The sequence below is a fragment of the Bidens hawaiensis genome, unplaced genomic scaffold (genome assembly GCF_021521415.1).
Source record: "Bidens hawaiensis isolate Kalapana, Puna unplaced genomic scaffold, B.hawaiensis_p1.1 tig00021501_1, whole genome shotgun sequence".
Classification (NCBI taxonomy): domain Eukaryota; kingdom Viridiplantae; phylum Streptophyta; class Magnoliopsida; order Asterales; family Asteraceae; genus Bidens; species Bidens hawaiensis.
Genome location: NW_027493338.1, coordinates 10164 through 22355, shown reverse-complemented (window position 1 = coordinate 22355; position 12192 = coordinate 10164). Strand labels below are relative to the sequence as shown.

Sequence of the window (12192 nt, the reverse complement as noted above, 5' to 3'; positions counted from 1 at the left end):
GATATGAAATGTGTAGCTAAAGTCTTTCACAAAAATGTTATACATTCCATACCCGGTCATAAACAAAAATGACATCAGGTTTTCCTTTTTGAACAACTTTCATAATGTCCTTATAAACACACTGTTGTTCAACTATCACAATAGTCTTATAATAAATACAAAAATGGAAAATTGTTTATGATTTTTAAATCTGAATATTTGTAAAAGAAATTAAAAAAAAATACTATAGTTTTCTTTAATATGAAGATCTCTCAAAAAATTGAATGATAATGTACTCTTTAAACACAAACTCTTTTATATATACATTTCCATTTTAAAGAAAATATATTTATGACACGTAATTATTATATTAATATTTTTTTTTATTTTAAGTATTTTTAGAATATAATTTATGGCATTAATAATTCAATCAATGGAGATTGACCAATTAATACGGTATGTTGAATTTATAAACAATACTATATTTAGAACCGAGATTTTTCTTTCTTTTTCATCAATAGAAGAGAAGCGATTTTAACGAGAATTTGATAGTGAAAATTAACCTCAGAATGTCATGTGTCCAGAATTATTTTCTTTTATTAGTATAGGTAGATAGTTATAGTTGACTCAAAACTCCTTGTACTTTGACCTATTTGCTATTTTTGCCCTTAAATTTTCGACCAAAAGTAGATTGTCCTAAGCCATTACATATTCAAGATTTTTGTTCATGTTTGTTAAAATGAGGAAAAGGCTTTGATGTGTTTTCTTTATGTATTATCTTGTTAATGTTATAATACAATTAAATTATTTCACATAATGAGATATTACTATATTAACACAAGAATTTAAATGACATATAATACATTAATATTGGTTAAGAGTCTATATTCATGATCACACTTCCCAGGGGCGGATCTACTGGAGGGTCCAGCAGGGTCCGTCGACCCTCCAGTCGGTCAAATTCGAAGGTTACCAGAGTACTCAGCCAAAAAGGTTTTTTATAGTTGACCCTCATGATTGTCTTAAAAATGGTTAAGGTTAAAAGAATAAAAGAAATGATGAACAAAAGTTTTCCGGCGGAGGTCCGATGGATTGTTATGCTTTAGGAAATTGAAGAGTAAACAAAGAAGAAGACACAGTATATTAACGTTTAGTGGGTTAAAAACTTGGAATATTACTATGGGCTTTTTAAAAATTTGAGTTTAGCCCACCTGTTTAAATTAAAAACCTATATTTGTATTTGATGTATTTTATATTTTCAAGAAAGTCATAATTAACTATCTATGTTTCTTAAAAAATCTGATCAAGTTTTTTCAAAAATATGTGAACATAGATGATAGGTCCAGCTTTCTATCACCACAATAATTAAGTTTCTTTTATTTTAGTAATTTTCTTGATTATTATTTGTTATTTTAATAATTAATAAGTAAATTTAATTGAAGGGTGTATGGTTGTTTCGTCATATGCTGTTACATTCAATTAGATTAATATTCACATAATTATTGTCAAAATTTTCTACAGTATTAATTTTTTGTTTAGAAATGCACCTGTAGGCATACGTAGACAACCCAAATATCACAAATTCGTTAAATTCTAATGAAAATAATGATAAAAGAAGCCGAGTGGAAATTGAGTGGGTCTGAAAATAAAACCATTTTGTTATTTTGAGAAAAATGTTTTTACAAGTGTTGAAAAAGAAACAGTTTAACAAAGCTTTCAAGCTATGGGGTCTCATAGATACAATTACCAGTCGCTACGTCAATTGGTAAAAGAAAGCGATTGATGTGCTTTAACAAAAAAAACCCATTTATGCTACGCCCCCCGATTAAAATGTTCTGGTTCCGCCACTGACACTTCCCATATCATTTTGGAATATGAACAATATAACAAAGTGTGCACATACATGTCTTGTACTATTATTTCAATGTTAACACGTTAATGAAAGTTTTAACGTCAAATATGTACCCGAATTTGTCACATTTACAAATTGGTAATAAGGCATTACAAGCGTATGATCGATTAAGAGAAGCTAGAAGAACACAGAAGAAGATAATTCTCAAATCATCGACATCTTCTATTCCCATACAAAAGGTTAACAACTAAACGACTACACAAATAAGGTTTTAACTTCTTTAAGATAAAATGACCCCCCCCCCCCCCCTACACTATTTATGCCGTATCAAATCAACTGTCTCTGTGATAAGGTTTATATATGTAGCTAACTTCTTTAAGGTATTTTTTAAAAAATGTTGTCTAGACATCACCAATCTTAATGCAACTAGTAACCATTTTACTCTTTAATTGTTTGATTCAAACAAAGAATATGATTCATAGATTAGTACTTTTAGTTCCTAATAAAACAACTTTTGTTTCCTCATGGTTTATAACAATTCAAGGTACCTTAAACCACAAGTACTCAAAACTCAAATGACAAATAATTTGATCTATGGACAACATTATTGTGGTAAAGGTCGTAATGCCGGATGAATCATTATCGCAGGACATAGAGCGTTTATACCGTAATATAGATTTTCGACGGAATGAAAAAGACATGTACGGTATAATCGTATCCATAAAATACGACCCGAATCGAAATGCAATAAGCTGAGAATAAATATTATCAATCAATCAAATAATAATAAACAATAACAATAATAATAACAACAAAAATTCCAAATGCACCACAACCATAAACACAAATTAAAACACCCTTAAAACACTCCATGGTGTCCCAAATCATACAAATGATTATCATCATCTCTCTTTCTTTTTCCAACTTTTTCCATGCAAAATTCCACCACCTTTGCATGATCATCCAACAATGGCAGCGATTTCCGATCTCCGACGCCCTCTAATCCTAACAACCCACAGCCTCACACACACCTTCGCCGACGACAACTCCCCCTCCCAACACATCCTCACCATCAACGACCACCACCATACAACCGAGTCATCTCGTTTTGCAAATGCTTTTGCAAGAACGGATGAAAACCCGTTTGAGGTTCTTGGGTCCGATGGATTTGAAGCGCCTGTGTCCACCACGGTGGACCCCTTTAGAAATCAAACGCCGAAAGTTGAAGGAGTTTACGAGTGGCTTAAAATGTTGATTTGTTTGCCCATAGCTTTGGTTCGGCTTGTGTTGTTTGTATTGTTTTGTATTATTGGGTATATTGCGACGAAATGTGCCTTGCATGGTTGGAAAGATAATCAGAATGCCATGCCGAGATGGAGATGTAGGGTTATGTATGTCACAAGGTTGTGTGGGAGGGCTATTCTTTTTTCATTCGGGTAAGATTGAATCTTTATTCGTTTAATTAAACAGGTCGTGTTCAGTTTGCCCAGTTAACCATTCTAGCTATACAGGTTGGCATGTCAACCTATTTATAATGTATTTATTTTCCAACCCGATCAACAAGTTTACAACTTGATTATCACCTGTCAACCCGTTTGGCACGTTAAAAAAATGGGGTTACACTATTTCAAGGCTAGGGTTAATGTTTTTTACACAAATAAATAAACAGGTGGTTGGCATGTCAACATGTTTAGGATGCATTTAACCCACATTTTCCAACCACGCGATCAACAAGTTTACAACTTGATTATTACTTGTCAACCCGTTTGACACGTTAAAAAAATGGGGTTACACTATTTCAAGGTTAGCTTAAATGTTTTTTACATAAAAAAAAAAGGTGGTGTTCGAGCTAACATGTTTAATTAAACAGGTCGTGTTCGATTGACCTGTTTAGCACGTTTATTTAAATAGTTTGACCAGCCAACATATTTAATTAAATATGTCTACCCACTATCCCGTTTATGACGTGACACATTTTTTACAACCTGATTAACAAGTTTATAACTTGATTATTACCCGCCAGCCTGTTTGACACGTTTAAATAAATAGGTTAAGCAGGTATGCACGGGTTGGAGTTGATGTTTTTTACACAAATAAAAATACAGACTGTCTTTTGGTTAAACATTCAACCCAACAAGATTGACCCCCTAATTTTCTTACATTTGGAGCCTACATAGATTAATGATTGTGAAAATCATAGTATTAATGGTTACTTTTTATATAACTTAAATTATGCAGCTACCATTGGATTAAAAGAAAAGGAAAACCTGTTCCAAGGGAAGCTGCCCCTATGGTTATATCTAATCATGTGTCATATATTGATCCAATTTTCTTTTTTTATGAATTATGTCCAACAATTGTCACATCTGAGTCCCATGATTCCATGCCCTTTGTTGGAGTCATAATTAGAGCTATGCAGGTAATTAAAAAGTTATGTTAAGTTTTATAATGTTATTAATATCATGACTTTGTTACATTAAATTTGATTTTTGTTATAATGTTTAATTTTTAGGTGATATATGTGAATCGATTCTCGTATCAGTCACGGAAGCAGGCTGTAAGTGAAATAAAGGTAACAAGCCTTCGTTCCTAATCTTTATAAATTGTTTGATTTTTTTAACAAATGTGCTTTACTAGCTTCAAGTTTTCGCCTTTTTAGTTATTACAGGCAATGTTGTTGAGACCAGACCGGACCGGCTGGTCGGACCAGGATTTGGTCCACGGACCAGTCCGGTTCTATGTAGTTCGCTCGGCACTCTGAGAACCGGCCGGTCCTAACCGGTCCAACCGGAAAACTGGACGTGTTGAACCGGTTTACAATGAAAAAAGAATATATTTTTTTTTGAAAAAACTTTTTTCAGCCCAACACGTCATTTTTTTGGCCAAATTTGTTCGGCCGGTTCGACTGGTTGAACTGGTGAACTGGTTGCCTATCCGGTTATGAAAACATTGATTATAAGTTATGGACTTATGGGTATGCTTCTTTTTTTGGACTTCATGAAGTTATAGATACAAGTAGTTGAATATTGGTGAGTTGACCTTGTTGACCAAAATATGCTCAAAGTTATAAAACACTTGCATTTAGTAAAAGTCAGAGGAAAAGGTAGCTTAAAATTGGTGAGTTGACTTTGGTTGACCAAGATAAGTTCAAAATTAGAAAATACTGCAATGCATAAAAGTCTTTCTTTTGGACTTCTTGAACTAATAGAAAAAATTAGTTGAAAAATTGTGACTTGACTTCTGTTGACCATAATATGTTCCAAAAATTATAAAAACACATGTATGTATCCAGTCAAAGCATAGGGAAAAGTTGTTTTTTTTACTTCATGAAGTAATATAAAAAGTAGTTGAAATTTAGCCAGTTGACTTTTTGTTGACCAAAATATTTTCAAAGTTGTAAAACAATTGCAGTCAATCAAATATAGTTAAAAGTTTTGTTTTTGGGGACTTCAAGAACTTTTAGAAAAAAAAATAGTTGAAAATTGGTGAGTTGACTTTAGTTGACCAAAATGTTTTCCAAATTACAAAACACTTGCATTGAATCAAAACATAGGGAATTTGATACAGATGTGTTATATCAAGGATTTCAATACAGAGAAAGGTCTCAATCAACGCCTATCCTCGCGTACTTTTGTTTCCCGAGGGGACCACAACAAACGGGAAGCAACTCATATCGTTCCAACTCGGTGCATTCATTCCTGGTTATCCTATACAACCGGTGGTCATTCGTTATCCTCATGTACATTTTGACCAATCATGGTAAAACCGACTCTCGTTTATAGTTTCATTTGCATTGTTGAATGTTAATATTATCTTTACTTGGTATATCATGTTTATATAGGGGCCATATCGCGTTAACGAACCTCTTGGTTAGAATGTTCATGCAGTTTCACAATTTCATGGAGGTATGCATAAGTTGAAAACATTTTATAGTTTTTAAACTTTTAAATTTTTTTTATTTATTTTAAATAAAACAGGTTGAATATCTTCCCGTTATGTCACCCTCAATACATTATAAGGAAAGTACTGCGCGGTTTGCTGAGAGGGTTAGTTTATTTTTTCTTTATTTAAAATGTTTTTTGGTGGAATAAAAAAGTAAACTGCGGTTTTCGTCATGTGGTTTGTCCAAATCTGCGGTTTTAGTCCAATAGTTTTAAATTCACGATTTTCGTCCCAGTGGTTTCATTTCACTTGCAATTAAACCCGAATTCATTAACCTCGTTAAGCCTGGCCGTAAAACCCGAATTCACATGAGGGGCAGTTCTGTCCTTTCCCCCAAATACACCCCAGCCCCTCACGTGAGGGAGGCTTTCGAATTACGACTGGGGTTTATTTGGGGATAAAAAGGACAAAAATGCCCTCAAGTGAGGGGCACGCTGATGGTTTTAGCGACTAGACTTAAATGAATTCGGGTTTAATTACTAGTGAAATGAAACCACAGGGACGAAAATCGCAAATTTAAAACTATTGGACTAAAACCGCATATTTGGACAAACCACAGGAAAGAAAACCGCAGTTCACTCGAATAATAATTTAAGTACTATGTGTATGTGTTGGTGCAGACTGGGAGAGCAATGGCTTCGGCTCTAAACGTTGGACAAACATACCATTCGTTTGCGGATTATGCACTTCTTTCAAAGGCAAACAAAGCTGGACAGGTATATGTTAGAGTATCTACATATGCATATGCATGCAGAAGCAACAACACCCAATCACGAACGATCAAACAAAGAATATAAATGAACACAAGAACACAAGGATTTTACGTTGTTCGGTTCCAACAAGAAACCTATTTCCACTCGCTGCAGCCAAGATTTTTATTGTTTTATGCTTCTCACCACTCATGATGAGAAATTACAAGTACAAGACACCTATTTATAATCACATATTAGTGTTAAAAATCTTCAAAAAAAAAGAAAATAATAATAATAATAATAATAATAATAATAATAATAATAATAATAAATGGGATAAAAGTTATAACCGGGCTGCCTGCCCCTTTAGTTCACTGTCACTAATTTAGTTACATTGGTTGACCGATGCGTATAACTCACCGGTATATTATACTAAAGTTACATCGGTTGACCGATGCGCATTGTCAAAGAAATTGTTTTGACTTTTTGTCAAATGTTAAGCATTATTATTTGTTCTTTTTGCAGGAGAATTTCTCACCCTTTATGGTTGAAATGGCACAAGTTCAAAAAGTAAGTTTTTAGTATTGTGTTTCTCTTATAAAACTAAACCAAATTTATAGACATGGTTATAAGTTATAACTTATAAATAGATAATTGTCTAAAATACCCTTTAATCCTCACTTGAAATCTTGAATATTTGCCTTTTAGATGAAGTAAATAGTTACAATGTTCATATAATCATATGTTTATTGTTTATGATTTCCAGTTATATCAGTTGAGCTCTGCAGAAGCTGTACAGTTCTTGGAAAGATTTCTTACCATGAATCCAGACAGCAGGTATATATAATATAGCTATAAATCATTTTTTATAAAATTATTAATTATTTAAATCTTTGTAAACTACAATCTGATTTTGAATGCAGTGGCTATGTTGCATATCAAGATTTTATCAGGGGTTTAAGATTGAAACATTCTCACCTTTCGGAACATGTCAGTTAACATACTCCTTCCATTTTTATTATAACTAGTCAGGTGCCCGCACGATGTAGCGAGAAACAATACTTAAAGGTTGTTAGCACGCCAAGCCAAGGCTAGCTCTAGCTCAACTTGAACTTCATACCGAGCATGACTCACGTTCGTTTTATTATTTTAGATGTTTAGATAACTTGAATACTTTTGATCACAATTTTATAAAACATATAAGAAGGAAAAGAAATTAAAGTTGAGTAATATTTGGATAAACATGAGGGGTCAAAGTTGTAAGTATTAGCTAAACTTTGAATTTAACAAGTTAAAAAGATAAAGGATTAAATATGTAGCTATATGAAAACATGACATTATAAACATTTGTTCTTCAAAAAACTTATACATTCATGCAGTAATAACTTGTATATTTTAAACTGTCGATCTGTTTTGAAAAAAAAAATATATTGAAACGTTGACAAAAATATGCTCGTTTAAATAGGTATGTTCAGATTTTTTTAACCATATTTTTGTAAAACATATGAAGAAAACTAAAAAGAATAAAGTTGGAGTAAAAAATGGATAATCATGAGAGGTTAAAGTTGTAACTATTTCTTTAATTTTCAAAATTTAAGTAAAGTTTAGGTATTATAGGGTTGAACTGCTATACAATAATGCCTTAACGTACGATAGGTACGTGAGACGCTCAAAGGCAAAAAAAAAAAACAAGGCAAAAGTACTAAAACACTCAAAAACGCTCAACCAAACCCTAAAACGCTCAAAAACGTTTTCGTGAAAAAAATGTAAAAAAATTGATCGATTAACGATCAAAAACTTTATTTTTCGGTGAACCAATGATTAATTGGATATGTATTGACGATTCTGAGATGTGATTTCATGGATCGATTTCGTGAAAAAAGGGGATTCGGGTACCTATTGTACGTTAAGGTATTATTGTATTGGATTTTTTCCCTATACTTGTAATTATTTTTATACAAATAAAATGAACGTGAGTGATATGTGTGTAAAAGACAAATTTATCCCCACTTAAACATGTACCTAATGCCTTATAAATTGTAAAACTCTTAATAACTAGTATAGATTTATCATAGAATGTTACTTATTAAATTATTTTGTGCTTCAAGTTCTCTTCTTTGTGACAGATTTTTGGATTTGTTGATGGTGACAAGGATGGATTTATAACTTTCAAAGAGGTAACAATATTGTGGGTCTCATTTCTCTTTATTAATTATATAAAACAACGGGATCCAAGATGCGAAATGAATCTCATAGCTCATCCTTTACGGGTCCCCTTTGGTTATGCGGTTATGTACCAACACGAGTTAAACTGGCCTGAATGAACAGGACTTGTATGGCATATTCTTTGTGTGTCATCAATGGTGTACGCAACAAAACATTAAATCTTGGTGTTATGTTGAAAACAACCTTTTCCAACCAAGTCACTATATTTACTCAAATATTTTACACCAAATGTCTATATAAGTTTCATTTTGGTTAATTCATCTAAAAAAAAGAGTAAACTGCGTTTTTGACTTTTCGTTCATGTGGTTTGTCCAAGTATGCGGTTTTAGTCCAGTAGTTTCGAATTTGCGATTTTCGATCCTATGGTTTCATTTCACTTGCAATTAAACCCGACCCCACTAACCCCGTTAAGTCTGGACGTTAAACCCATCAGCATGCCCATCACGTGAGGGGTAGTTTTGTCCTTTTCTTCCCTAAATAAACCCCAGCCCCTCACGTGAGGGCCTGGGGTGTATTTGGGGAAAATAAAAGACAAAACTGCCCCTGAGGTGAGAGGCACGATGATGGGTTTAACGACTAGACTTAACGGGGTTAGTGGGGTCGGGTTTAATTACAAGTGAATGAAACCATAGGGATGAAAATCGGAAATTTGAAACTATTAGACTAAAACTGCAGATTTGACAAATCACGGAGACGAAAACCGCAATTCCATTATTGAATATGAGATCTTTGTATGATTCTAGTATTGATTATGAGATTAAAATACCTTTGTTACTTTTGCAGATAATTAGTTTAATCTTTGTACATATAATTCAATTTACCTTTACAAGTTAAAAAGTAGGAAAAATTCCCTAAATGATCCTAAAGAAGAGAGAGAAAAAAATAATAATCTTATTTAAGTCAAGATTCCCAAAACAACCCTTAAAATATGTACTGAGAAGACGCATTGGGAAAATAAACGACTATATTTTTTAACCAGTCAAAATGTGACACGTGTAAAGGTACTGACACACCAGACGAGATTTTTAAAAATCTCGTCTGATCCGACCATATTTTTAAGTTAATTAACTTTTTAAAAAACCGTCTCTTCAGACGGTTTTTTTATGTTTCTCGTCTGGTCCGACCATATTAATTTTTTCTTGATATTTGAGCTTTTTTAATTTCGTCTTGGTAGACGCATTTTAATTGAATTTCGTCTTCCAAGTTCATATTCCAAAATTTCTTATCTTGTGAGTTCAAATCTCTTTTATTCTCCTAACTATATCTTCTTATGTCTATAACTCCGATCATTGAAAATCATAACTACACTTTAGCGAAATGAAGTATAAGAGAGGAGATCGAGTCGAGGTTGCGGATGGGTCCTGGATTTTTTGGATCGTACTACGGCGGTAACATAATTTCCATCATCATTGTTTTGCCATTTACCACCATAACAAACTACAATATTATCAAATTCCATAAAACCTAATTGAAAGCTAACTAGAAGAACTTGAAGATAAAAAGGAAGAAGATGAAGATGAATCAATAATACTTGAAAAGTTGATAGTTTAATTTAGTAAAGTGGGGTCTACCTAAAACATAATTAAAAATACCGTCGGATTAGACGGAATAATAAAAGACATTGTCGGTCAAGATAGAATACGAAAAAAACTATCGGTCCAGACGATATTTTAAACTTTTATAACCACCAAATAAGAAACTTTGGAATATGAACTTGGAAGACAAAATTCAATTAAAATGCGTCTACCAAGACGAAATTAAAAAAGCTCAAATATCAAGAAAAAATTAATGTGGTCGGACCAGACGAGAAACATAAAAAAACCGTCTGAAGAGACGGTTTTTTAAAAAGTTAATTAACTTAAAAATATGGTCGGACCAGACGAGATTTTTGAAAATCTCTTCTGGTGTGTCAGTACCTTTACATGTGTCACATTTTGACTGGTTAAAAAATATCGTCGTTTATTTTCCCAATGTCTCTTCTCAATACATATTTTAAGGGTTGTTTTGGGAATCTTGACTTAATTATGATTATTTTTTTTCTCTCTTCTTTAGGATCATTTAGAGAATTTTCCCCAAAAAGTATTCATTTTTAAAAAGGACCATGTGTGTTGGGATGGACCACCAGAGGTCCAATTTCTCTGAGTTGTTTCTGTTCTGATTATATGTGGTTCTTACTTCATAGTAAGATTACTCTATGGTTGCTTATTTTTTGTGGCCCCATTTTGATATTTACCGAAAGGCTTACGTACTCATCTCGTTTGGATCACGCAGTTCTTGGTCGGGTCTATTCACGTTCTGAAGCTGCCTTATTTCGAACGCGCATGTGAAGTGGCTTTTAATGAAAGCGACGAAGACAGAGATCGTTACATTTCATTGTTTGAGGTAATATTAACTAGAGTAAACTTTGGTTATCGTCCTTGTGATTTGTTCAAATCTGCGGTTTTAGTCAAATAGTTTCAATTTGCGATTTTCGTCCTTGTGGTTTCATTTTACTTGCAATTAAACCCGACCCCACTAACCCCGTTAAGTCTGGTCGTTAAACCCATCAGCGCAATTTTGTCCATTTTCCCCAAATAAACCTCAGCCCCACGCGAGGGGGCTTGCGAAGTAGGGTTGGGGTTTATTTGGGGAGAAAAAGGACAAAGTTGCCCTTCACGTGAGGGACACGCTGATGGGTTTAACGACCAGACATAACGGGGTTAATGAATTCGGGTTTAATTGCAAGTGAAATGAAACCACAGGGACGAAAAATGTAAATTTGAAACTACTGGACTAAAACCGCAGATTTTGACAAACCACAGAGACAAAAACCGCAGTTCACTTTAGTAACTATTTAATAAACTTTTCTAATACTTTTGTTGGTTTCTACTTTCTTGAAGTCTTTAACTTATTTTCTTATGCATAATAAACAGTTTGGAGGATCAACCACCCAAGCAATCCCCGACTTGACCACGAGCGAGGTCATTAATCCGTTTTCATTCACTCTAAACCGTAAAAAAATGATTCTTTAACGGTTCTTTGTGTTAAAAGTTTTGGATTTGTATATAGGTACAAGGACTCTTTGACTTGTTTGATATTGATGGTGATGGTAAGATTAGCAAGGATGATTTCATGACTTGCTTAAAAAGAAATCCATTGCTCATTGCACATTTCAATCAGCTTTTCATGCATAAAGATTTGGAAGCAGAAACAAGTTTAGAGCAAAGGGTTTGATAATAACATTATCAAACATCTTCCTTATTTTTGCTGTTTTATATATATATTCTTAATAAAATTCACTTGAAGTTCTTAAAAACAATATATATATATATATATATATATATATATATATATTCTTTAGTTTGTAAGTTTTGTATATTTTAGCAATTAATTCATGAAAATATCACCATTAAAAATTTGTATATTATGGAGCGTGTTCACGAATAAATTATCTTTATACGGTTTTTACAGTTTTTGTTTAAAATTGATATTAAGCATGTCTCTATGTGTAGAGAAAGAAAA

At 32.9% G+C, this 12192-nt stretch overlaps 1 protein-coding gene across 1 annotated transcript; it reads left to right on the top strand.

Annotated features, from left to right (window-relative positions):
• The first annotated feature begins 2616 nt into the window (after positions 1-2616).
• LOC143563591 (lysophospholipid acyltransferase LPEAT2-like) lies at positions 2617-11904 on the top strand. Its single transcript, XM_077051095.1, has 14 exons — positions 2617-3267; positions 4070-4250; positions 4344-4403; positions 5427-5590; positions 5673-5736; positions 5809-5877; positions 6394-6489; positions 6991-7035; positions 7232-7302; positions 7389-7455; positions 8592-8642; positions 10963-11073; positions 11604-11651; positions 11740-11904. The coding sequence occupies exons 1-14, from the start codon at positions 2801-2803 to the stop codon at positions 11902-11904; spliced, it is 1659 nt and encodes a 552-aa protein (XP_076907210.1). The 5' UTR covers positions 2617-2800.
• Positions 11905-12192: the final 288 nt, after the last annotated feature.